At 43.6% G+C, this 27,889-nt stretch overlaps 1 protein-coding gene and 1 pseudogene across 1 annotated transcript in view; one reads left to right on the top strand and one right to left on the bottom strand.

Annotated features, from left to right (window-relative positions):
• Lrpprc (leucine-rich pentatricopeptide repeat containing) overlaps positions 1-27,889 on the bottom strand; it is an 82,476-nt gene that overhangs the window by 401 nt on the left and 54,186 nt on the right. Inside the window, exons 26-37 of the mRNA NM_001008519.2 lie at positions 24,074-24,142; positions 23,332-23,422; positions 18,209-18,351; positions 17,980-18,088; positions 15,396-15,522; positions 10,723-10,811; positions 6,995-7,196; positions 5,029-5,168; positions 4,785-4,900; positions 2,622-2,696; positions 1,518-1,602; positions 390-532 (exon numbers count right to left, since the gene is read on the bottom strand). Of these exons, the coding sequence (NP_001008519.2) occupies positions 390-532; positions 1,518-1,602; positions 2,622-2,696; positions 4,785-4,900; positions 5,029-5,168; positions 6,995-7,196; positions 10,723-10,811; positions 15,396-15,522; positions 17,980-18,088; positions 18,209-18,351; positions 23,332-23,422; positions 24,074-24,142 (1,389 nt within the window). The remainder of the gene's footprint in view (positions 1-389; positions 533-1,517; positions 1,603-2,621; positions 2,697-4,784; positions 4,901-5,028; positions 5,169-6,994; positions 7,197-10,722; positions 10,812-15,395; positions 15,523-17,979; positions 18,089-18,208; positions 18,352-23,331; positions 23,423-24,073; positions 24,143-27,889) is intronic.
• Rpl26-ps12 (ribosomal protein L26, pseudogene 12) lies at positions 19,738-21,459 on the top strand (annotated as a pseudogene).

Here is a 27,889-nt window from a genome sequence, read left to right as displayed (position 1 = left end):
TAAGAGGGCTGGAGAGATGGCTCAGCGGCTAAGAGCACTGACTGCTCTTCCAGAAGTCCTGAGTTCAATTCCCAGCATCCACATGGTGGCTCACAACCATCTGTAATGGGATCTGATGCCCTCTTCTGGTACACTTAAAAGCATAAAATAAAAATTTAAACCTTAAAAAAAAAAATGCCTAAGAAAGTTTGATAGAGCCACAGCTGGCTGCAGGTCTGTAACACACAGGCCACTCCACCCGAGCCAAGGCCACTGCTTAGGGCCTTAGCCTTCTCACGGAAGGTAACTAAGTATTAGCCTGTTTCCTCTTCAGTCTTAGGCACACTCAGAGCATCCTGAGGCATACATAAATCCACGGAGTACTTTCTCTCGTAATTAAGACTACTCACAGGGGGCTCAGTGAAGGGGACCGGCTCGCCCACATCCTTGAGCAAAGATGCGTAGCGCTTCAGAAAGAGGTCGTCCAGCTTCATGTTCTTTGCTGTCAAATGCTCATACAGCGCTTTAGCGGAGGCCACGTCTTTGTCTGCGACTGAAGGAGTCAGACCAGAGAGATGAGGAAGAGACCCTCTTCCTTCCCTCAACCCTTTGCTGCCCAGGCACTCCAGGGTCCAAGACAAGGGACTGAAAGCTCCCCTCGGAGGCCCTCAGAACCTACAGCTCGCCCACTCCCCCACAGCCCGCCTCCCCTGGTGCTCACTGTGAGGGGCAGGGGAAGGCGGGCATGGGAAGCTGAAGAACACCCACGATGACATCAGCTGGATCTGCTGAGGACTGGGCAGTCAGCTTCCCTGTGGAAGGGGTGCTCCTGCTGCCAGGACCCTCATTCTCTATGACTCCTGTGCAGAGCTCTAGGGCCTTGTTCTGCATCTTTATCCACCCACATCCTAATCCATCAGTGACCCCACCCCCTTTTACAGTTTTTGATACTATGTTACGTTACTTACATAAGAAGGTCTGTGATTTCAGTGTTTTTAAACACTGCAAAACTCCTTGTGGGAACAAAGAAGCTATTTACTAGTTCTGACTCTAGTGTAGTGCGCAGGTCTGAGGGTGGGACCTGCACACACTAGCATTTTATCTGCCCAGTGACAAACCTGAGACTGGCTCCCTTCTCATGTCTCACTGAGGACACTGATGGCCAACAGACTGCACTCCAGCTGGGACATGAGAACAAGCCTGGACCTCAGTGGAGCTACATGGAAGGGCCCTGAGGGAGCTCAGAGGCAGGAGGAGGCTATGCTTCTGCCCTGCAGGGCAGGCCTTGCGGAGGGAGGGGGAGCAGCTTCCTCATACGGAGTCCAGGCTGCCTGGGACATTCTGAAGGTGCCTGGGAATATTTTCAATTGTTAAAGCTCTGGAGTAATTTCATGCTTTGCAATAGTTTAAAAACATATTCTAGAGCTAAGTGAATAATTATCTGAAATTTAGGATTATTCCTCTGAGCTGAACTCCCAGTTGACTATACTTAGAAATATTTACATCACTTGAATATGCAGTAAGATTAGATTTATTACCATAGCTTTTCATGCTGCAGGAGTATACTCTGTCATTCTCACGTAACTCGGGAATCAGCTCTAACAAGGTCTTCAGAACCGGGGCCTAGGAAGATAAACAAAGGTAACAACACCTAAAAACAAACTACAGAGTGTAATACACACAGTGTAACAGAGCAGAGCCTCACATGACACACACAATGTAACAATGTAACGAAAGATCACTCACAGCACAGTCGACCCCTCAACGGGATGGCTCATTTGACTTCTGTGTATCTCAGCCTTTGATGTTAGTTTGATAAATCGTAGCCAGATAAAAATCATCATTTTTAATAATTAAAGGCATTTCATTTACATTTCTGAGTGATTTCAAAAATCGATATTGAAAAAAAAATCAAAAAACTAAACACTTGTTTTATCAACTGTTAACTTATCAAAAAGTTGTAAGATCAACTTTACAGAAATAAGTTGTATTTTAATGTAAAAAAAAAAAAATCCAGGATAAATTAGAGGCTAGAAAGCTCTGCGGCGCCTCCTGCTGGGTGCGCCACGTGCGTCTTAGTGCCTCAGTCCTGGAAGGCTCCTGCAGAAGCATGCCCTGCTTCCCGAAGAGGACAATGGGCTCCACTGAGGGAATCAGCAGCGACCTCCACATATTTCTTAGCCAAGTCCAAGCTGGCTTACTAACCCACTGTACTCCACTGCCCTGTGGTCACCACTTTCAGCATTTCAGCAGACCACACACGGACCCATCAAAGGCTCTCTTGAGCTCCTTTCTGCCCATCTCCTGAGGACCTAAGACTGAGGGTCATGTCGGGATTTGGTGCACACTAAGAAGGTTCTACCATCTAACTACCCACCAGCATCCAAAACATAAAATAGGGCCTGTTGTCTTACCCATGTACATGTCTGTGTGTGCTTGTGTGCACGTGCAGACACACACACACACACACACACACACACACACACACACACACACACACACACAGAGACACACACACAATTTTTAAAAGTAGCCAAATATAGACAGGCTATGTCTTCCGTGTCTGTGGAGTTTTCAGGAAGGTTCTGAGCCATCATGGATCACGGCCATCTGACAAACCAGCTAGTAACAGAGCGCCGTACCTTTTTTGGTTTCTGAGACGTCCTGAGACAGAACACCGACAGAATTGAGGTCTGCTCGGCAATGGCGCCGCATCTCTAAAAAGTACAACAGTGTCAATGGAGGTTTTAAATAAGATGGTCAAGCCGAATCTTCCCAACTAAGGAAGCCTGCAGTGACACGGCAATGCGTCACACCCACCAGGAGCCCACCAGCCAGGTTTGTTTAGGCACAAAGGGGACGACAGAGACGAACTGTGCCAAGCCCTGGTGAGTGTGGTTCTCTGCATCAAGGATGAAGTTTGTTTAAAGAGAAAAGGGAAAAATTAAACTAATGTTTCAACCACCACAGAACAAGGCTCAGGACTGCAGAGAAAGAGGGAGGAAGGACCACCGCTCCTCACCAATTACTCTGCCAAGCATTCACAAGTGAGGTAGGGATCATAAGGTTAATTATACATTTAATAAGGTGTCAGGGAGATAACTGCTCGTTTCTTTATAAAAATTAAAATGTACAAAGCAAGTTCTCTTTAAAGTATAATTACCTACATTACGCATACAAAAGGACTGATTTCAATCTCTGCAGTTATAAAAGGCTTTCACTGCAACAGACAGCCAGTGCTTGAGAAAGACAAAAGTTAAACTAAAAAAAAGTTTATATGACAGACCAGATAAATCAAGTGTCTATCCAGTCCTAGATGCTTTAGTCAAATGAAATACGGCAAGACAATATTTTAGTTTACACTCATCGCAGATGTCATCCTCCAAGTTTCTAAGAGCGCAGTGTTTCAAAGCTTTAAAACACTGTCAATGCCAAGATGATTGCATAAAAAAAACTTTTGGGACTCGCAGAACATTTATGTTATAAACTGATGCTTTTGACATCTGGGAACCAAGTGCTCCTCACTCAGAGAAAGCACAGCACTAAGAGAAAGTGCAGCAGCTAAAGATGGAGCTGCAGTCAGATCTGCAGGAGCTCCTCGGTTGGCACCATGGCTAGAGGCAGCTCTGAGCACGGGCGCTGACAACTCTGCTTCTAGGGAAGGCATGAAGATGACGGCTCACAATGAGCTGGGAGGGCAAGCAAGGCCTCCTCTGGAGAACAGTCAGAGAGTGACTGGGTGTCTGTGCTTACAGCCCTGGGTAACCGGTTAGCTACAGGCACAGGGAGATACAGCACGGAACCGCTCATGAGAGAACAATGCAGATTCCTATACAACCACTGCATTTCCTACAAAGGAACCAACCAAACTGCAAGAACCTGAGAAAGCAGAAGCAATTTGCATTTTTATGTAACTGTTAAAGCAGAGAACGCCTCTGTGAATGGCTTAGCTTATGCTGTCAAGCTAGACAAACTTGGATCAAACCTGGAGCTCAAGCCAGTGGCTAGAGCATCCCCGTCCACATCTCCTGCTTACCACACCTCCCAGCTGGTAGGAACGTAAGTGAATGTAACAGTACTTACAATCAGAAATTGGTCCCAGGCCTCAATCTGACACAGGGAGTCTACACAAACACCGCGCTGGCGGGATCACCGTGACTGTTTGACTGCCACCTGCTGGGAAGGGGCTCCCAGCGGCGCCTGTTTGTGTACACTGCCAGTAGCAGCTCGATCACCCACCGCTCCAGCGCACTTGGCACAGCTTTATATTTAGAGCTGTTAAAGTGGCATGAATGCAGTTGTCTCCTTCCCTCCAGATTGCTGATTTAACTGAGTGTGGGCCACAGAGAGCCACATTTGTCATTTAATGTGTCTGTGACACATTAGTGAATAGAAAGCAAATTCAACTCTTAATAAACCTTGAATAAGGTACTGAGAATGTTTGAGTATTTGAGTGAGAAGCTGTACGCGAAAAGCAAACATTTCCTGCTTCTTGTTTGCAAACTGTGTTGCCATGGTGATGTGCACTATTTAGAGCATTAAAGAAATTAGGAAAGCAAAGGATTTGTCGCTTTGCATTACCCATCTTTGCAGAAACACTTGTCTCGGTTTCCTACCCAATGGTTGTCTTAATTACTAGGATTTCCAGTTCTACCTGACATCTTTAAAAGTGGCATCCTACAGTCACAGGGAGTCACAATCTGGAGTCACACTGAACTTGAGGGTTCAGCAGGAGTGTCCTCCATCCTGTCTAGTCCTCTCTCTGATCCCTCTCACGAGCCACAGCCCCGATGAGGAGTCCTTACCTCCAAGAGGGCTCTGGCCTCATCCACCTTGCCTGAATCCACAAGCTGAAGGAAGAGATCAGTGACGGGTTTGTAAAGTGCAAACTGATTGGCCAACCTCTCAGACATGATGCTTACTGCAAGAAAAACAGGTAAGAAAAAGCTTTCACTGAAATGGGTATGGCTCACCTGCCAAAGAGATCTGGGCCAACTTCACCCAAGAAAAAGTGAGCATCCACGCTCTTTAACAAGCAAAACAACTCACACTTTTCGAGCGCTGGCTCCATCTGCTCCTCTATCACTTTCCTGAATAAGTACGACAAGCCAAAGTACTGGTGTTCCACGGTCTGATTCTCTGAGGCAAGCATGTGCTCGATATTTTCTATGGCAGCATCAATTTCATTACTGTAAGGGAAAACAAAATCATGCAAATACTTCAGGATAAAAGGGACTATATTTATAAGCAACCAGATTAATAACAAGCATATCATGTATCATAACCTAGCTATACAGATATATAGTGCTATAATTTTGGCTTTATGAACCACAATGGGCACCAGAATGCGAAGCAAAGACGATACAGGACATTTGGAGATTAAAACATAAAAGAGTCACACAGCTAAAGCTGCATTTTCACAGCCGATGCCAGAGACGTTGATGAGGTGATCTATGACTGCTCTGTGCAGTTACAAAGTGGTGCCATAAATCAATTCCATGTTGAAATTAGTACATTAAGAATAAGAATTCTAATTAAAAACAAGCATCTTATGGGCTTAGGTAGAAGAATTATTAAGTGACTAAAAACATGTTTTCTAGAGCATAATATATAAATCTATACATTGCAGCTTTAAAACATTTGTCACCTAGCTCTTACACAGATTTTGATATTAAAAATCATATGTTCTTATTAAAAATGAAATTTGACACTATTTGGGAAATAGTTTAAATCTGTATATGGCTGCTTTGCCTGCCTGTCTGTATGGACATCAGGGAAAGTGTCAGTGGCCACAAGGTCGGGAGCCTCAGTGGTGCTGGGAACTAAGCCAGGGTCTGCTAAAGAGACAAGCCATCTCTCCAGCCCTCAGTAAACAGTTTAAAGTTAAAAATTAAAACATTTCCTACTAAAATTAATAGGAATAAACAGACAGAACTGCCCCTTGCAAAACCGTATTTAAATACCATATCCATACACCCAAGATTAACCACTAAAGAACATTTCCCTCAAAAGTGTTATGAATATCAACTCTAGGATCACTCTTAATACTTGTTTTTGTTTTTTTTGTTTTTTTGTTTTTTTTGAGAAAGTTTCATTGAATAGCCCAGACTGTCCTCAATTCATGATCCCCCTGCCACAGCCTTGAGCTCTGGGGTTATAGGCCTGAATCATCCTGTTCACTCTCTGACAAGTCACTGTGTGCAAGGCATCAGCGACATCAAAGACGACGGTCTGCCTGTCTCTCTATGACAGGGAGGACTCAAGTCTGAACTCCTCTTCTTGGGATGTATGTACTGACAGGAGGAAATGTTGAGCCATTTTTTTTTTTTTTAAATGCTTGCAACAGAACTCAGGATCTTATTTTTCTGACCAGGCTCTCCACCGCAAAGCTATGCATCACAACTGTGGGAACATGTATGTTTACCAAGCTTCCTGAGTCCTGAGTACTATTCTAGTGGTGTGTTGAGACGCTAAAGAATCACTAGTTGACTAGGAAAAGATTTCACTTTAACTGCTGATTAGAAAAAGAAATCACCTTCATTTTTGTAAAAGAAATGTTTTAAATAATGAGGCACATGTGTATATCTGTGTACATATTTTATACACAAAAACATATATGTATATATGAACACAAACATATAACTTGTGCATAACATACATTATACATATACACATGCATATGAGTTGGCAACGGTGGAGTATATTTTATGAATTATAAATGTTTAGTCTAAGACTGAAGAGAAGACATATTGTAATTAGTTTTAATAGTAAATAATCAACATAATAATTAGGATTGAAAATTTCCTATGATTGACATGTTTCTCAAAAGCTGCAAAGAATGGCAAAAGCATTTTAAAGGTGGTTATCGTTATCTGAAATAAGCCTTAGTCAAGAAAGCTTGGAAAACAGGGTTGGGGATTTAGCTCAGTGGTAGAGCACTTGCCTAGCAAGCGCAAGGCCCTGGGTTCGGTCCCCAGCTCCGGGGGGAAAAAAAAGAAAGCTTGGAAATACTCACTTCTTCATCTGGGCCAGAGCAATGTTGTTGATGAAGACCATTCTTGAGAGCTCAATCGCGTCGAGCCCTTTCACCATCTTCTGAATGGTCTCTATGCTTTTCACATCACCCTGCAAGGCCAGTGCCTGGATAAGGCGGGTCACGGCCAGCTCAGAAGGCACCTGTTCCAGATCCAAGGCTGCCTTCAGAGTTTCTAGAGCCACTAAAACGAAAAGTGGAGGACTGAGTTTATCCTGAAATCGACACATACTGACTTTAACACATCTTGAAAACCACCTTTTAAACAAGAGCATCAGATGGCTAAACTAAAAAAAAAAATATATATAAGTAATTCATTTTAGATCACAGAAAATACTGATACTTTATGAAGTCTATTTAAAAATGATGCACCTGACTGTGAAGTGTGAGGAAGGAGGTAGGTGTCACAGAGTTCCACCCAGAGGAACTATTTCATGACTCATCCAGGAAGTGGAGAAGTCTAAAAAACATAAGGAAGGAAGACCTTTTGTCCCCCAATATGTATTGGGGTTCTGTGTGCAGATGTGTCTGTGTGATCATGGCAGAGCCCCTGGAACAGGGGTTACAAACAGCTGTGCGCTGCCTTGTGGGTGCTGGGAATTGAACCCGGGTCCTCTGGAAGAGCAGCCAGAGCTCTCAACCACTGAGCCATCTATCTCTCCAGCACCGAAAGGAAGAACTTTAAAATAAATAAATATATATATATATATATATATATATATCGAAAACAAAAAGCAAAAACCTTCTATACACATTAACAATTTCCTAAGTTTTACTAACTCAAAGCCCACAAAATTATCAAAAAATTTTAACATCATCTTCATTCTTGAAGATGGTCCAAACAGGACCAAATCCCCCACAAAAGCAGCCCAGCCGGAGTGTCAGGAAACTGCATATCCACACATGGCTCTCCACGAGCAGACTACCTGCGGGTATTTGCTGCCTTCAGTTTTGAAAAGAAAATAAAGCAATGGACTCTTAGGGACACAGTCACGGGTTTGCTTGCGTAAATGCTCAGAATTACAGACACTTGCTTTCAGAGAAACACGGACTGCCCTTCCACTCTACAGGCAGCCTCGCATGCTAGTGTGGGGAGTCCTGGAATCGGGGAGGCACTCATACTTAGCATAACAACCACCTTCACCACAGAAGAAAACCCCTGGAGCCTAGACAAAGCTGGGGGTCCCAGGTCCTTCCAGAATGAGAGCAGCTTATCCTCACTGGGGAAGGGAGAGGGAAGGAATTAACATCTATTAAAGCAATGAAGTAAAAGACACGATCAATTTAGTCTTCTTTACTGAATAAACTATTATAATTTCAAATTTACACACGATCCAGACCACTGTCAAATACAGAAATGGGAAAACAGATTAAAAAGTGGTGGATGTTACAAATATGTATGCACACACCAGAAACAAAACTGCCTATACTATTCTAAAATATGATGCAGGGAAAATCAGCTTAATAGTATCTTATTAAAGGGAGGTCATACACAGGCTATTATGCTCAAAACCCTTGGCATCTAAGCACACATGTAAGGAAAGAGCTTTCTGCTTAGTGGGTAAAAGTCGAGAAAAAAAAAAAAAAGGAGGAGGACAGCGTGGATTGACTCAGCATTGACTGCAGAGAGGGTGCGGGCTCAGGAGCCAGGCTCAGAGAAGCCCTGAGCTCAGGACCACTGAGGCTTGGCAGTTCAGAACGCCCAGGGTTAGAGGCCAGAGCCGGCCTAAGAGCCGGTGCTGCACCGGGAGGAACAGGAGGGTGGAGGCGAGCAGAGCAGAGCAGAGCAGTCTGTGCCCGTCCCAGGGGATACAGAAGTTCTGACATAAACCATGCGGCAGAGCGTGCCATCTCTGCGTGAATGACGGAAGGAACACCAAGGGCAACCCTCTACCCACACCCTAGTCTCCAAGTCTGTCTCGGCCTCACTCAAGTCCAACAGTTCTTGCAATTACTCTCTAGTAGGACTGAGCGGACAGCCACACAGCAGCTACTGACAGTGCCAGAGTTTTAGTTTTTCAATTTCTCTAAGATTTAATTGGTTGTTTACTGCCATAGATAAGTTTGATTAAATAAAGCTGAGGAGGCATCAAATCTGAAAGACGGAAGGAAATCAGGAACTGTCTTTGGCTACAGAGCAAATGTGAACACAGGAACAGGGCCAGAGCAGCCTGCCTTGATGAACGCTGTGCCTCCACCAGCCGTCAGCATGGTGAGGCCTGGGCAGCAAGGGCTGTGGAAGTGGAAGGAGGTGTCACTGGGTGTGTGGATCCTCTGTGTGTGCACACACCTGACAGCAGATGAGACCCCACACCACGGCACCGAGGAAGGGGTAGGTGTCAGTAAAGGGCCTGGCGACACATTTAGTTCCAAACTGAACTCTTAAATTTAATTAAGTCTTATTCTTTGTGTCTGTAGAAACTTAAAGTAGACTTTAATCCCTTCTTTGTTCCTGAGACAGCCTCACTTTGCAGTCCAGTGTCTTGGTAGTCAAGGCTGGTTCAAATCCGAGCAATCTTCCTGCCTCAGCCTCTCACATGCTAGGATTACAGTGTACACTACCATGCCCAGTCAAGTTTCAATGTCTTAAAATCTACATAAAAAAAACCTCACAAAATCATTTCCATTGATAATAAAAACCTACAAAATTTAAAAACAAGCCTATCGCATCTCCCAAAGACAATTCCAAACTGTCCAAAAGCCCGCCGGCGTGCGGACTGCCTCAGGAACAGAGTTGCGGAAAAAGTCCTTGTTAGGAAGACAGCTTAAGTACAGTAAGGAACGCTAAGACTGAGGGGGCGGGGGGGGGGGGAATCGCCCAGCCAGCTTCCTCTCAGGAGACGGAAACTATTTGATGAATTGCAAAGCAAAGAGAACATTATTATCACAGCCCGGGGAAGAGACCAACACGGCAGGTAGAGCTGAGAGCGGAGCTTCTAGCCTAAGCCTCCTAAGCAGTGTTTGTTGTACTGTTGCCATACTGACTAAAATTCAGCCCTGAAAGTTAATTGAAAGCTACTTACTTAACCTCAAGAGTCGTCAGTGTCCCCCTTGAGAGCCAGTCTACCCCACTGTAAGCCATCAGCTCCCAGTCCTCCTCAAAGTCATCCCTGCCCTCCTAGTGTTGCCCTTGCCACACTCAACTCCAAACAAACGCTGCGTCTTACCACTCTAGGTATTACGAGTTATTAAAAAAGTATCAGATTAGGTTTTCCAAAAATCAATATTGCAATCATTTGGTGCACAATCTCACACACTTAACACTCAATTTAACTCATTTGCTATCTCACATACAACCAACACAACATGCAGGAAATAACTGCGGGGAATTGTTTCAGACCTCCAAAGTATGTTAATTTCCAAAGCAAAATGACTTGTGCTGTGAATTTTAACGCACTTGAAAGCCTGTACTTCCCCTCGCTCTGGAACACGAATTTTGCATGTCTGAAGAGCTGTGATTCATCTTAAGAAAGCCCATCTTGTGTTAAATGGGATGGAAACTGGACTAAGTGGTCAGATGACAGCACATTCATATTCAAGCCGTATTATAAATGCATGTACAGTAATTTACGTCTCTCAGCTACCACAAAAGGCTCTTGATAAGCAGGTAATTTGCTAAATGGACTCCTTTATCCAAGTACTCGAAGGGCGTTACAAGAAAAATCCGCAGAGGCATTAATGTGACGTAAAGGTCAAGCATTCTGACATACCTTTCAAATAATCCCGCCTAACTTGCGCGATGATGAGGAGGCTGCTGGCAGCACCGTTCAGTGTGAAGCCCTTGATGTGGGTCTCAGCGCTAAAAGAAGCAGACATTTAGAAAGGAATTACTGACATGCTTCTGATACGATAATAAATGGTTGAGCACCAAGGTGAAATTATAAAAACTACTGTTCGTATGTTAAAAATATTGCTGCAAAATATCGACCTGGAGACAGCTTTTGTGTTCTCCTGTCAATGGTTATAGAAGGATAATTTTTTTTTGCATTCTGACAGATGACAAAGTTGGAAATGAGCAACAAAAGAAACAAAGTACAAGATTTTTTTTAAACAATCGGTTCAGATTCTTGAGTACTGACATATTAGGTGACTGAAATAACCACCGCGTGCCCTTCATTGTTCCCTGTATCCCAGGCTGGGTCGGTCGGTCTCTCTCTCTCTCTCTCTCTCTCTCTCTCTCTCTCTCCCCTTGCCTCTCTCCCTGTCTCTCTCTCTCCCCCTCTCTCCTATATTCACCATAATTATAAAATGTAAAAACTATTCTTCCAGCAACAAAAATGAACATTTTCTTTTCAGTACTGTATACTTTACATATAAACTAATGCATATTACTAACACCATATCATTTGGTTGATAAATTTTCAAATTTCTGTCATCTAGATACAGTTTTTAAAGGTTTTAAACAGATTATGGAACCAAAACCATTGTTATGCTAAAATTTAGACTTTTACATGACCATAGACTTAAAAACAAACTAAAACCCAAGAGCAAAGACTAGCTTTACTTAGCACCAAATCCTACAGGAATAACTAAATCCAGATGAGACAGACAGACAGGCAGAAGCCCTGAAGTCTAACCGGAAGCTCTTTGTTTGCTAAACTGTTTGTACATGTCTTGTGATGAAATGTTAGCTTCCCTAATGCCCTAGAACTAACTTCCAGTTAGGAAACAGTAAGAGGTCACAAGGAGCAACGGCTGCCTTGCCAGTTTAGCAGCGACCTTACTGTCAACCCTCCATGGCCGCCAGTACACGGCAAAACACCCCTGAGCAGAGGACAAGACCAGCAGGACCACTGTTCTTATCAGCCAGACACCATGCAGCACCCACACACAGGGCCTCCCCATTTCCCGTGACCAATCAACCCCCAGAGCTGCTGCTCAGTTTGACTTCCCCTTGTCCCGTTTGTCAGTCTTCTAAGGTGACTTCTACTGCTTACAGAGCCTGCATTCTCATGAGTAAATCAGGCAGGGTCACAAGCTCACTGCTCACGCCATTACTACTATATGTAGTACACCACATTCATCTAAGAGCATTCCTCATGCTGGGTGGCAGTGGAGCATGTCATTCCAGCATTCAGGAGGCAGAAGCAGGCAGATCTCCGAGTTCAAGGTCAGCCCGGTCTACAGAGCTAGTTTCAGGACAGCCAGGGCTACACACAGAAACACTATCTCAAACAAACAAACAAACAAACAAACAAACACCAGAGAGAGAATATGAGTATTACTCAAAGTCTAAAACTTTAATCCTAGTGCCTGGTCTGTAGAGAGAATGGCCACACAGTGGGACAAAGTGTCCAAACCAAACAACCACCAAACCTCAAAATAAAAACACCAATCACAAAATCCATCTGAAACCATGAGGTAGGAAATCTGATAAGAATAAGCAATAAGCTTTTTGAAAACTGCATAACATCATTTAAATACTCTTCAAAGAGCTAGCTTTGAACACACAGAGATCCATTTGCCTTCTGAATGCTAAGATTATAGGCCACTATCTGGACTTCTCAAGAAAGGTACCCAACACAGGCTTCAAGTCACCATCCTACATAAGAATGAAACATTTTAATGGCTCAAGGTTGAAGCCTGTCATATTTCTATTGCTGCAATGAAACTCCATGACCAATAAGTGGGGGAGGAGAGGGTTTATTTTGGATTACACTTTCACACTGCTGTTCACCATTGAGGGAAGTCAGAACAGGTACCAAACTAGGAGAGGAAGAACTCTAGTCCTGGGTCTTACCTCTAAGGCCAGCAACTGTTCCAGTATTGCTGACACATGGAGCTACTCCCACTCCCCACCTGCACTTCCTGTGCTCTAAGCACCACTCCTTATCAGATGAAGCCCTCAGGTCTAGGGCAGGAGTCAGGCCCCACCAGCCTGAACCCTGGGCATGTCAGATGGCACATGAGCTAAAGGGAAGAGGCTCCTGCTGGATAATCTGAGTACCAGAAATAACTAAAACAAAACAGGTTTTGGTTTTTTTTTTCTTTTTTCTTTTTTTCGGAGCTGGGGACCTTTGTTTGCTAGGCAAGCGCTCTACCACTGAGCTAAATCCCCAACCCCACAAAACAGGTTTTTAAAACCCACACACTCGTTAAGAAAAAAACCCCACCAATTTTGGAGGTTTCGAAGACACCAAAATCTAATCATTTCATATCATTAGCTTAAAAAAAAAAGTTACAGACGGGACCAGAACCTGGAGGCAGGAGCTGATACAGAGGCCATGGAGGATGCTGCTCACTGGCTTGCCCAGCCTGCTTTCTTATAGAACACAGGACCACCAGCCCAGAGATGGCACCACCCACTATGGGCTTGGCCTGAGAAAATGTCTTACAGCTGGGTCTTATGGAGGCATTTCCTCACTCGAGGCTCTTTTCTCTCTGACGATTCTAGCTTGTGCCAAGTTGATTTAGAAGCCAGCCGAAACAATGCCATGTAACCAATACCCTGTGGAAGGCTTTGGATCTTGGATTCTCTGGGGCCCACATAACTACGGGGGAAAGCAGCTATACGTAGACCATCACAGCTAGAACGTAAGCACTCTGAACTGCACAGGGCGTCTTGTCTATCTGTGGGGTCTAAAACCCGACTCAGAAGCAGAGCACAGATGGGGGTTGCTAGGGAAGAGAGGAACCGAGGAGATGACTGTGGAGTACCAGCGAGGCAGGTAAGCTCTAGAGTGCTAGAGATAGCAGTGCCTACCGTTAATAACACTGCTAAGAGTTACCTCGTCGGTGTAATTACACACACCGAGAAGCCCAACAATGATAGCGACGATGATGATAAAGAAGGTGGGAGGAACTCGGGATGGTGATGGATATGTTTACGGCCCTGATGCTGGCGGTGGCTTCACTGGTATACACTTATCCCCAAAGTTAATGAGATGTATACATTAAATATGTATCTTTTACTATGTCAATCATATTGTAGAACGGCCTCATAAAAACCTAGAGAGGAAAGAAAGAGTGTGGGCTTGTATTTTACAGGCTGTGGTGAAAGGAGAGCTATGCTTCTAACTAGTCAGGTCAGCTCTGTGGAATAAAGATCAAGACCATGGTGGGACTGCAGAAATGTCTCACAGCAGTGATACCTGAGCGAACCCATACACAGACACCCTCAATGGCACTCACTATTCTGCACCATGATCTTTAACCACCTGAAGTGCTTTGGCATCCTCCAGGCTATCTCATTTAAAAAGTGGTCCACTCTGCCCCACTAGATAGTACACCTACAGTTTCAAACTGTGCTAGGTCAGTAGCCTTTGAGAGGTAGGCATAGCACTGAACACCTTAAGAAGCAGGGTATCATGAAACACCCATGATATACAGTACAAGTGGCCATGAGGGAATGCTACTAAAGAGTCTGAGGCCCATGACTTATCTGTTATGTGGGATCTTTGTAAAATGCACAACCCTGGGTCACTCTGAGTCAGAACCTTAGCAGTGGGCTCTGGGAAGATGGCTCAGTCGACAGGGCTCAGTATGCACAAGCCCAATCAAGGAGTTTTGCATGAGTGTATATCTGCATATGTGTACAGATATGCACAGTTGACATCTGGCTTCTTCCTCAATTGCTCTCCACCTCACTGACTGAAGCAGGGTCTCTTGAACTTGAAGCCCATCAATCACAGCCAGTCTATCCAGCCAGCTTGTCCAGTGTCTCTGTGGGTTCTAGGGTCTGAACCAGAGTCTTCATGCTTGCACAGCAAGGACTTGACCCACTGAGTCAACTCCACAGCCCCAAGATGAAGACCATTACAGTCTACTTTGGGGAAATCTTTAGAGAATTTGTAACCAACTCTCAGGATTAAATGGTTTTTGACTTTTTACATTTTCTTTCTTAACAGGTTAAGTTTCCTACTTGTACTTCTCAGTATGGATTCTTCTGTTTTCTGCAAATTACTCATTTCAGAATACCTTTGGTTATGTACAGTAGGTGGAGTGCCACAATGATTTTGTGAAAAAAATAAATTAATCCACATCCTACACCACAGGGGTTAGAGCTGACAGGACACCATTTAAAAATGTTTTAGGGCATTAATTGAGGTGTAAATAAGGTCTAGGGGTAGATTATTCAATTTACAACCAAATAAACTTAAAGTCAGACAGAGTACATTAATAGGTGCAGGGTCCGAATGTGACTGTTGGTGTCAAAACAGACACATGAACCAGTCATGGTGACAAACATGCCTTTTATCCTAGCACTCAGGAGGCAGAGGATGGCTGCAAGTTTGAGGCCAGCCTGGAAAACATAGTGAGACCTGCTTTATACAAACAACTCATAAAATTAAGTAACTTTTAATGTTACTTTTCTGGGCTGCTGAGACATTAGTGGTTAGTGTTCCTTCAGAGTGAAGGTTTTCACAGATGGACAGACACTCACAAATCTTTCACATGCATGGCTCGTGTGAAGTCATCTTTGCTCAGCAGCAAGCCAACCAGGGTGCTGTAAGCCTCACTGCTGAAGACGACATCTTGCTTTTCGGCTTTGAGGAAGATATTATATGCATCTATAAGAGAGAAAAAGATAAAAAAAAAAAGGGGGGGGGGAGACAATATTATTCTGAACTAGTAAAACAAAAGGTCCCAAAATACACACCCACCCACTGTTCCCAGTCCTTAGACAGGCGCTGACCATGCAGCCGCTCTTCAATTTCCTAAGACAACTACTGAAAAGAATGGAGTCTTTTCCAAATTATTTCATACGTACTTTGGGCCAATAAATTATGTTCTTCCTAACAAAAATGAAAATCAGCTCTCCTGAATTCAAAAGATTGCAAAATAAATTGCAAAATATGTGTTAAAGTCCAAATAAAGCAGAGGTGTAATCTAGATTGAGGGCGCAAAAGACTCACTTTCAAGCTGTCTTTAATCTATAAGTGGGTGGTTACAATGGTTCACACTTCAACACAATAGCATTAAAGTGAATATAGCCTATAATTCTAAAATTAGAAGATCAAATTATTTGGCTACGACAGGACTTATACAAAAACATACAATTTTCAAATATACAGATACCTAACAAGTAAACTAGGCAACATTTGTTTGAGTGATTAACAGTTTTATTTCACTTGTTCACAATAACTGTCAGTGAATGAAAGGATGTTACCAAAAGAGAAGTACCTACACTTTTCAGTCACTTACTTTTCTGAAATAAAACTGCTGTGTATAAAGAGCCAACTGGAACTACGATCCACTCATGTGTGTAAACACATCACAACAGAGGTAAGTAAAAGCAATCTACCACAGATGGCCCTCAGCCAGAGAGAAAGGCAAGGCATTAAATAGGTACACACATAATGTCAATGACCACAAGAACACTCTAGAAACATCTGATCAGGCAGAAATAGTTCTGATTGTGTGTATAAGCTAGGGAAGTTTGTATTATCCCTTCAATAACACTTAAGCAGCAATGTCCAAGTCGCATTTAAAACTGGAAATTAAATTGAGAGGAAAAAAGAAAAGATAAGGTATGAGAAATATTAGTTGTATCTTAGTTGAGATTAGGTTTGTGTGAATGAATGCAACAGTCATGCAAGTTAACAGATTTTAAATAAGCTTTCTAAAGCAGAATCCCTTTCAGTGATCACGTGACTAACTACCTTGTATCAGATTTTTTTGCCTACATGAACCAGGAACTAATAAAAGGCAGAAAAACACAAGATACTCAAGAGAGAGTTGTTAATGGCTATGCTGACTGACAGATACTGATGAACCACTCTATTTTATCACTGAGAGTGTCCCCTTACTCTTTCATATATAATATACTTGAACCAGTCTTCCGGTCTTCTCCCTCTCCTCTTCTCAGCCCTTCAGTGTTTACAACAGGTCAACCCCTGCTTTCCTGACTTGGGTCACCCCAGCCTTGGGTGTGTGACCCCCTGCACTTAACCAGGGATGTTCTATGAGCATGACCATGTTATCTACGAGCAAACACCTTTCCAGAGAGGACGTAGCCAAGAAATGACTTCCCCAGGACCCAGTAAATGCTGCCTATGCCCTCTGAGATGGAGACAAGGAGCTCAGGAGTACCTGCTCCTGCTAAGATGCCAGGTTCAATCCATCATAAACTTAAAAAAAAAGCTTAACAAAATCAGTAATATTTAGTAAAACTCAATCATTTTATATCATGGCACAGAGCAAAGCCACAAAAGAACCTGGCACTTGGTACATGGTGCGCATGATCTCTTATACGGGGCTAAGGGGGTCCTTAGTTCATCTCCTCCCAGGTGGGAACAGTGAGGTCTGAGACAATAGTTGTGGTCCCCAGTCTCCTGTGTGCCCAGGCACTGGTGGGGGTTGGGAACAGAGGGCCCAGGTCTGTGCTTCCCCTCTGGGCATCCAAGCACCAGCAGGAAGGGGACGGCAGAGGGGATGGTACACTCAGGGTATATCTATTATCTCATCAGCATGAAGACCTCCCGAGTTTTCATGTCACCTACCTGACTGCCTCTGTCTACTCAGCGGGGTGCTGTGGTTATGTGTTTCAGAGCAGGTAGACGCAGGCAGGGAGTGGCCCCACTCCCATTCTGAGATTAGCAGGGTTTGGGCTCACTCAGTCTTGGCACAAAAGTTCTCCTGTGGCAAGGCCCATTGGCCTGACAAGTCACTTTTGTTTTTGTTTGTTTTTTGGAAACAGAGTTTCTTGGTGTAGCCCTGGCTGTTCTGGAACACACTCTGTAGAGCAGGTTAGCCTTGAACCACATGGATCCACTGCCTCTGCCTCCCTGTGCTAGGATTAAAGGCATGGGCCATCACAGCCCAGCTTCTAAAATTATTCTTAACATCTTAATTCCTTTGCCCTTGTTTTCATCCTTAAATACTTATACACATCTCAAAACTTAAGGACACTGGCTTATAAATGATAACGATGTAATCATAACAAGTTACTTAGCACCACCTGTGTTGTGTTGATAAAAGTACAGAGGCCGAGTGTGTGCCTCTCACCGTGGTCTGCGGCTACTCACCCTTACTCTTCTTCAGTCTGCAGTCAGACAACAACATCTTCTCAGTCACGGTGTCTCCTGCTGAGGGTGAGGATGAACTCAGGGAAGACCTGTCATCTCCAAACCACAACTTTAAAACAAAATGACTCAGTTCAACAAAAATGGTTACATCCAGCACCCTTTGCACTATAAAAGTGAGCCAAGCTATGCCAAGCTAGACAAGTCTGTCAGGCTTACGATACTGACTCACCTCAGGAACGTCAAAAGGAACCTCCTGGTTGCTGGTTTTCAGGATCCCAGCTAACAGTCGCAGTGTCCGTTCTCGAGGGATAAGATTCTCTTCTTGCATTTTATTCCAGACAGCATCCGCTCTTTGCCAGTCACCGCTTATTTCTACAGAATGCGATTAATCAAAACTCAGTGACTGTGCCAAGCCACGCTGGTAACCGCTTAGAATGTTCTTACTCTGTGCTGAAACATGCATTACTCTGCATGCTGTTGTTAGGGAGAGGAAGCATTAGTGACTGTAGCTCAGAGGGACGAGACTTCTCTGTGTATCTTTCTAATATGAGCCACAGAAACACTTTCTCTGCCAAACAAACTGAACAAAAGCAAACACAGTAACGAACACTCCCGAGCTTCTACCCAAAGCTTTGAGAACCATGTTGATAAAAAGGTTGTTTTAAAAGTAACTGAAGGGTTGGGGATTTAGCTCAGTGGTAGAGCACTTGCCTAGGAAGTGCAAGGCCCTGGGTTCGGTCCCCAGCTCCGAAAAAAAAAAAAAAAAAGGTAATTGAAAAATTGCCCAATGTAAAAGTCAAAAATCAGAAACAAGTAACCCATACCCTTCATTGTTTGCCAAGGGGACAAATACATATGCATTGCCTTGGGAATACTGAACACCTCTAAAATAATTGGGAAAGTTGGGATGTATGACTTTCTTCCTACACCAGATTTGTCTTGGGTGAGGAGAATCTGCACCTCACCTGCTGCCTCCCAGAGTTCCACATTTCTTGGGACAACAGATAACACTGCTGACTAAGTTTTAAGGAAGCAAGGGGTCTCTTGTAAAGGAAAGAGGTGGAGTTTTTGTACCAATGACCTAATTACTCTCTGTGGTGATACCCAGTGTTAACAAATGACAAGATAGTAGGGCTGTCCTACTTCTGACGTCCTTCTGTTTTAACTTGCAAACTTGCATGCAAGGGATATTTTAGGGAGATGAACTGACATTTTAGGGAGAATGTGAATATTTCTATCTCTCAGCACCTAGAGGGAATGTGTCACTACTGGCATTGGTGGGATTCCCTAGACTCTGTGTCTCCAAAAGGAAAAACTAAGTTTTCTGACCACTAATAAGTACTAGAAGTACAAACTTTAAAGAAAAAACAGTGTGAAGCAGTCGCACTGAATTAGATATCCGCACTAAGGAAAAGAGATGCAAGGGGAGGACGATTTCCCATACCGAACACAGGCTGCAAGCCCCCACTGTAACAGTAGAGCTTAACTAAAGCTCAGAGGATTTTATCAATACTTGACAATTAAGCCAATCTAACTAAAACTTACCTTTATTGTTAGCTTTTGAAGCAATATTTCTTTTGAGGGTGGGGTCAAGACAGGGTTTCTTGATATAACAGTCCTGGCTGTCTGTAGGCTGGCCTTGAACTCACGGAGGTCTGCCTACTTCTGCCTCCCTATGCTGAGACTAAAGGCAAGCATCATCATGCCCAACACAAAAGCAATATTCTTGTAAGCTAACTACACCTTACCTTTATCACAATGTCCTCCTACAATGTAAAACCTAAATATTATATTTTAAAATATAAAGCTTGATTACAAAAATAATCCAAGCCCAAGAATCTTTATCGTGTAGAAGGAAACACCTGAAGTGGTTCTTGCGTGGTGAAGTCACCCGCACACTGGGCAACACAAGGAAGGTTTCTAGGCCCCAAGGTGACAGTACAGCGTACTTGGAGGACGGCTCACTTTAAAGTCCGTACAAGTATTCTAAGCAATAAAGAAAAGTTGAATGGATACCTTACAGCTATATTCTGAAAAGGCAGACTGTCTTGGGTGGGCACTGAGCTGGAGGTGCACATCTTTAATCCCAGTGCCTGGGAGGCAGAGGCAGGCAGATCTCAGAGTTCAAGGCCAGGCTATAGAGTGAGTTCCAGGACAGCCAAGGATACACCACAGAGACTCTGTCTCAAAAAACAAAAATAACAAAACAACACAAAACGAAAACTGGGAGGAGGCTGCGGGAGTGCAGAGAGATGCCTGACGACAGCACTTGCTATTCTTCCAGAACTTTCTGACAACAGATGAAGCCGTGGGGCTACATTCCTGGGTGTTTCTAAGGTACCAAACTAGGAGAGGAAGAACTCTAGTCCTGGGTCTTACCTCTAAGGCCAGCAACTGTTCCAGTATTGCTGACACATGGAGCTACTCCCACTCCCCACCTGCACTTCCTGTGCTCTAAGCACCACTCCTTATCAGATGAAGCCCTCAGGTCTAGGGCAGGAGTCAGGCCCCACCAGCCTGAACCCTGGGCATGTCAGATGGCACATGAGCTAAAGGGAAGAGGCTCCTGCTGGATAATCTGAGTACCAGAAATAACTAAAACAAAACAGGTTTTTAAAACCCATACATTCATTAAGAAAAAACCCCCACCAATTTTGGAGGTTTCAAGGACACCAAACCCTAATTATTTCATATCATTAGCTTAAAAAAAAAAAAAAAAGCCACAGTGAATGGGGATTTCCAAAACAGACAGCTGCCAAGGACATCTTTGAGCAGGGGGTCTGTGCATGGAACACACGTGACAGTTTCACGCTCAGTCAGCAAACAGTTATGCTCTGTGAGTTCCTACTGCTCAGAATATAGCCGCTGTGCTAGTGTCATAACAGAAGAGAGGAAGGCCACACAGCATGAAATATGCCTATATGTGCTGGAAAGAAAAAACATAAATAACTTGGAGTATAGTAAAACATTAGGGTTGTAAAATTATAAAAGCCACCATTGAGGCATTTTTAATGCAAAGTAACAAATCAAAGGTAGCTGTGGGTAGCCACCAAGACCAAGTTCAATCCCTTCGTGACTTCTGAGTAAAGCACGAACTGAAAAAGCATGTCAATGCACCTTCTCACATCAGAAGACCATGTCTTCTCCTCCTTCCAAAGAGCTGAGACAGAAGTGTAATGTTCGGTCTATGCCCATTGGAAAGGATGATGATGTTCAGGTTGTTCAAGGACACTACAAAGGTCAGCAGACTGGCACAGTGGTCCAAGTGTACAGGAAGAAATACGTCCTCTACATTGAATGAGTCCAGCGAGAGAAGGTACAACTGTCCACGTGGGCATCCACCCCAGCAAGGTGGGTATCCCCAGGCTAAAGCTGGACAAGGATGGCGAGAAGATCCTGGAGAGGAAAGCCAAGTCCCAACAAGTAGGAAAGGAGAGGGGCAGATACAAGGAAGAAACGATCGAGAAGATGCAGGAGTAGAAATCTCATGCACAGCTATCACTAAAGACTGCTTGAGTTAAAAAAAAAAATCAAAGGTGCTTTAGCACAAATGATAAACGAACGTCTACTCTTTATATACGAAGGCAGTGAGGCTGGGCCTGCTGGTGCAAGTCTCTGATCCCAGTATTCAGGAGGCAGAGCTGTCAAAGGCCACTCTGGAGTTGAGGAGAGCCAAGGTTATAGATTGAGACTTGTCTGAATACCACAGCAAAAGAAAAGTGCCATGTACAAACTGAAGTGCCTGTCAAGTCAGGAAGGGTCTGATTTGGGGCCAATAACGGCATGAAGGGAGGTTCTGCTGAGACATGTCCCCGAGAGAGTCACTGTCACACTTATTCACTGTGAGATGTGAAGCTGCCACAACAAAACGCAGCTCTAACTATAAAAGCAAAAAGGGAACCAATCGTCACTGGCTACACTCAGCCACTTCCTTCCCCTGACTACAGCAAGAACATCTAAACACGTCAGTGTATAAACAGACTCAGCATCATTTGCCTGTGAGAATCTCCACCACTCCTCAGCCTTAAGACACACACCAGGACGTCAGTCAGGAGGGAATTAAGGGTGTGAACCAAGATTCAGTATATGGAAAACTAGAATCTACTCACAGAAACAAGATGGATAAAATAAATTCTAAGAGAGCCAACCAGTTTATTAGTACTTACAGATGATTAAAATGGAGAAAACATTGTACTGTATGTAATATGTACCTGAATAAAAAATGTAATATGCTCATAGTAAACAACAGTTTGTACATAGGCACTCACACTCCTACAAGATCCACCTGAGTATATTATAGTTAGACACTATTGGAGAGACTGAGAAAGCTACTTCACAATTTACGTGAAACAGAAGAAAAAAGAAAAACACTTCTCAAAAGAGCCTACTAAGTTCTATTGCTTTGAATTGACTTAAAAGATTTGTGTGTGTGTGTTAAATATGAGTGAAGGTTGGCATTATAGACAGAAAAGAACCACACACAAAATAAACCAACTAAAAGAAAACAAAGCTCAGAGCAGGCACTCTCCTCACGTGTGTGTGTGTGTGTGTGTGTGTGTCTGTCTGTCTGTCTGTCTGTCTCTTGACTTCTTAGAAGGGAAAAGAAGGAATTCAGTTGGTTTGGTAGCATGAACCATCAGTCTGAGTAACTTCATTTTAGTTCAGTCTCTCAGGCCTAGCACAGAACAACACAGTACAAACCAATGGCTTCCTACATGGTTCATGAAACCCTAAAGAAAAGTAGAATCATTTTATGAACTGACTGGACTCACATTCAAGATACTACGTAGCCTGAGCACTACTTAGCTTTTCACATGACCAGAGAGCACCATGCATGTACACTTTGATTGTAGAATGTCCTCATTCTCAAGAATTAAAAACTATCTAAAAGACATCTTGCTTTTCACACAGACTTCCCAATCCCAGTGTCAGCCCAATTCCTTGCTCACACGTGTAGGCTGTGTCAGGGTGCACAGCCGTCTCAGATCTGGTAGCCTTGGATGAGTGCAATAGATCTTTAACACATGGTGTCACATGCAGGTGTGGGCTTCAGGAGCACGGCACGAAGATGACTGACCAAGCAGAGGCTGGTTCACCCTCATCACTGCAGTAAGGAGGTTGGCTCTGTAGACACCACACAGCATCTAACCACACAACACAGTGCTCTGCAGGAAGGCTCGCTCGCTCGGCTAGCCTTTGCTCGCTGTGGCTCACTCGCTTGGTTAGCCTTCACTGTGGCCTCTGCTGAACACTCCACACTTGACAATCCCCAAACTTCTTCCAAGCCCAACCTTCCTTCCCTGCTGCGGCCTCTGCAGACAGGACTGCGGAGAGGAGGAGTGTGCCACTTACTGTATAGTTTCAGTAAGTTGTAGTACATCTGGTCTCTGTCACATTCAAACAGCTTCTCGGTCAGCTCCACTAACTTCTCAAGAGTTTCAACCTTAAAAAAGATGTACAGACTGATTACACCATGTAAGAAGTGTACTTCACAGTTAACACAAGAATGACCCACTGGGTAAGTGTCCCCATAGGACGGGTTACCTTTACCAAGAGACTCAGGACCAAGCACAGTAGCAGGATATGCCTACTTTACCCACAGAGCTGCACACTGACAAGTAGTTAGAACACCAAATCGTTATGCTGTGAATACTACCACAGTAACGGGACTTTACAAAACAAAGGCCCCTAGCATGAGTGACTAAGTGAGAAAAATCTGTGAAGAGCACCTGCAGCCAGGAGCACACAGGTAAGACAACCTTGTCCCTGGACTGTGTGCACTGCCAATGGACTGATGGAGTGAGCTGAGAGAAGGATCACCTCCCGACACCACACAGCACACTCATCACACAGCACACTCACTGCCAGCTTACTTGCACCAGTACAAGAAGGGCAGGCGAAAACCTCCAGGGCTCAGACCAGCACTCTTAGGTCTTCTAATGTGCCCCAGGGACATCAAGCAGGCTGGCATTTGTCTGGAGAAGCACTGAGGGAACACTGTGTCCACAAGGACCTCTCGTAAACTCTCAATGTTAATGATGCTCACATGTTCCTAAGTGTTAGGTGCTTCAGACAGCAGAACTCAAATACCAACCTGATTATTGGCAATGCATCTATCACAAAACCACTGAAGTCGTGTAGGCCGAGCTCTAATGCCTGGAGTCTGTAAAACAGAACCACCATTCAATGCGTAAGACTCAGCTCAATCATCTCGTGGAGACAGTATATTCCATCTAATGAACTTGTTACCACACATATGTGCTAAAAAGTCTTATACTGTGACCCCCCACAGATATCACAGGCGTTTAATGAGGTTAGGTTCAAGCACCCAACAGAATTCATATTTAACACAAGACTTCAGAATTCATATTTTACAAGACTTAGGTTATCCCAAGATGCTGCTTCCCAGCTCAATATTCATTCAGGAAGAATAACTCAATCAACCCAAGAATATGTAAAGATAAACTCCTAAATGCCCATGCACACTCACACCATAGCACATGATCAAGGGCCCGCCTTCCCCCCATTCACTACAACATCCCAACAGACTCAGTAGATATGATGTACTAATTTGCCAAGTTGAATAACAAACAAGTCTTAGTCTTAATAAACACCAGCGGCTTTCAATTTTAGAAGACACATACTTTGATAAACGTATTCTACCAATCACTGGATATACTGCCTAGAATCTAAAATTAGCTGAATACATAACATTAGTTCAGTCTCGGTTTATTTTAATAACTGAGATGCATGTTAGTTAGATGGTCAATCAGGAATTCTGAGGGCTTAGCCAACAACACTGGCTTCAAGCACACGTTTCACAATGTTGGGTCCTGGAATAAAAGACAAACCATTTCATCATAATTCCAAGGATTTGTACCTGTAATGATAGCATTTGCATCATCTGTAAGAGGGTTTCACCATGGAACACTACTTTTCAATCACAGCATGGAGATAAGACAACTACATACTCATCTGCCCTGGCTGCGTGCCAAGTTAGAGGATGTCCCTGCCGCCCTCTCTCTCCACTGCTGCTGAGGAAGCCAGGTGTCCCCTGAGTGCCAGGGCTTATTTATAAACCCGAGGAATTTTGGTATTTTCAGAAATGGGGTATTGCTATGTGCCCTGACTGACCTCTAACCCCCAGGCTCAACCCACCCTCCTACCTAGGCTGTACTGGACAACGGCTGGACTACAGGAATGCACCATTACCCCTGCACCCCAGTAATTCTAGTCAAAAACAAGCACTGCACAATGGTAATGAAGAGAGTAGCATCTTGTAGCTTGGGTAGCAGGGCAGAAATTGTAGAGTTTAAATTGTGAGCACTCATTTTTTACTACATAAGTATCTATATTCTGGGGTATAAAATCAAATGGAGTAAACTGACCTTATCTTAAAACACACTTTCAAATGTTAACCTCTACATCTAGACTGTATCCAAAGATTCCCTCATATCTACAGTGCCACACACATCACAGCGGGTATGAAATCAACATCAATGTACATAGAGAGCCCTTGAAAAAGAACAAATAATCCTCTTTAGAACATGGCAAAATGCAAGAGCCACATTCACTTACAACTCCCAATGTTATTACAGATCCAAATCCACAAGATCTGAACAGCACAACTCCACGGTAACTCTTCCTGCTTGGGGCTGATTAATCCCTGCTGCTAGCAGGACAGCGGGCTTAAACACTAGATCTCCCCTATGTTTCATTTTGAAATTGAGAACTGTTTTCATATATAAATCTCAATCATCAAAAGAACATCTAGGTCAGATTAACTAAATCTCCTAGGCTGCTGGACCGGCAACGCTTCTGGCTTCCCTCTGAGCATCTTACTGAATGTTAAACACCGCAGTTGAAAGCAGCAATAAAAAATGCAGCAGAAACACAGGGAGAAATAACTGAGTCCTAATTGGGATGTTAAATATAACATCAAAGGCCAGCTAATGCACATTCAAATAAGAAGGTAACTTCATTCTTTCTGATTCTCCTTGCATATAATTTATTTAATGGAGGGCAAGGCTAAATAGTCTGATAGAAAGACTGCCATGTTTGTCTCTACGCACGTTACTGCATTATGGAGCACGGCTCTGCAGTTCTAATGCAACACTCAGCTCAACCGCATAGGCAGAGTTAAACAAGATATTGTCATTTCTCAATACTTCATTCCATCACTTCATGGGCACAATAAACATCTATGCATGCTAATAAAGATAAATGTAAAATAATTCTCAAGTGAGAAGACATGAAAATTCCTCTACTGTTTTTCAGACTTTACTTCATATAAACTTAAATTTGACTGAAACAGTAAAATTTTATTTGCTTTGGTTTTTCTTGCCAATACCAATGGGCTCCCCTAGAAGCTACTTCAACTATGCATCCCTCCAGCTAGGCTAGACACAGGAGGACAGTGACACCATGATACTCAGTGGGCCTTCTGGCCTTTGTCCCTTTCTCTAGAACCTTAAGATATACATTTAAAGATCAGGTCTCTCTCTCTCTCTCTCTCTCTCTCTCTCTCTCTCTCTCTCTCTCACACACACACACACACACACACACACACACACACACACACACGCTATGAGAATGGAATAAAGATCAGGTATATAAAGTGCAACATGCTGCTGAGCAGGTCAGAGGACAGTCTACCATCAATCAACAGCCATGGTCCTCTTCACAGGGGAAGGGAATGGAAGAGAATACTAAGGCAACTTCTAATTACACGTCAGGGGGACATGCATACATCTGAAAGCCAGACACAACACTAGCTTTTTAGCACAATGCATACATAAGGCAGACAAGGGGATAAAACTTTATGTCCAAGGGTTGGGGATTTAGCTCAGTGGTAGAGCGCTTGCCTAGCAAGAGCAAGGCCCTGGGTTCGGTCCCCAGCTCCGAAAAAAAGAAAAACAAAAAACAAAAAACAAAACAAAACAAACAAACAAACAAACAAACAAAAAACAACTTTATGTCCATCAAGTAAAGAACAAAGTGTAACAACAACTGCACTGGACTCCAAATTCTAGTGTCTTACCCTGACGCCATCAAATGAAAGTTTCTGGCTGCACAGGATAGGACATTGACCTCTGATTCAATATAAAACGAAGGAAATGAGATGAGGAGACGGGAAGACAAAGTAAGAGAAGGCTGCTTTGATAATTCAAAGTTGGGGTGCGGCTAGAGAGTACGGAGATAGTCAGGGGCTGTGCTGAAAAAAGTTCCCACAGGAAGAGGGAACTGCCCTGATCATAGTCTAGAACCTATAATCTCAACTTCAATCTCTTTGCCCTGTTTCTCAGAGTTGTTTGCGAGGCTCAGGTGAAGATGTGCCTGAACGTCACTTAAGCATGACAGAGTCGGCTGCAGTCACTCGGTCTAGCTGGTGACACAGGTCTGAGTCCCAGGGTTTTGTTTGCAGTCCTGGACCCATTGCCAAGCAGTGAGCTACAATTGACCACTCGAGGGCTCAGGATGAAGTTAAATGGCAGACTTCTTCACAGAAACCCTTAAGAGATAGGTAAAATTTCACACCATTATGTAACCTTTCCCACTCCGTGTCATCTCTCCCGGAATTTAAATCTTGAAGTGGATCTCACAAAACACATTTTATCTTATGCTCTTAACTATGACTGTTTCGGAAAGTAAATGAAGTACTCAACCTCTAAAGGAACGAAGTAACATTTTGTTTTTCTTTACAGAAAAATACCATCTTATTTGATCATAATTTCTAAATAGGAATTCTAGGCTAAGACCTGGAGACCTGGTTGCTACTCAAATCTCTAGTGTGGTAAACCAGAAAGGGTGTGGGGTTCACCCATACGGACACATCTGTCTGATGAACTCACTGCCAAGAACCCACCTAAAGAAGATGGTCCAAAACCCGAAGATGGATGTGAGGATGTGA

Source organism: Rattus norvegicus, chromosome 6, assembly GCF_036323735.1.
Source record: "Rattus norvegicus strain BN/NHsdMcwi chromosome 6, GRCr8, whole genome shotgun sequence".
Taxonomy (NCBI): domain Eukaryota; kingdom Metazoa; phylum Chordata; class Mammalia; order Rodentia; family Muridae; genus Rattus; species Rattus norvegicus.
Note: the sequence above shows the minus strand (reverse complement) of the source record. Positions and strands in the feature narration are given on the sequence as shown.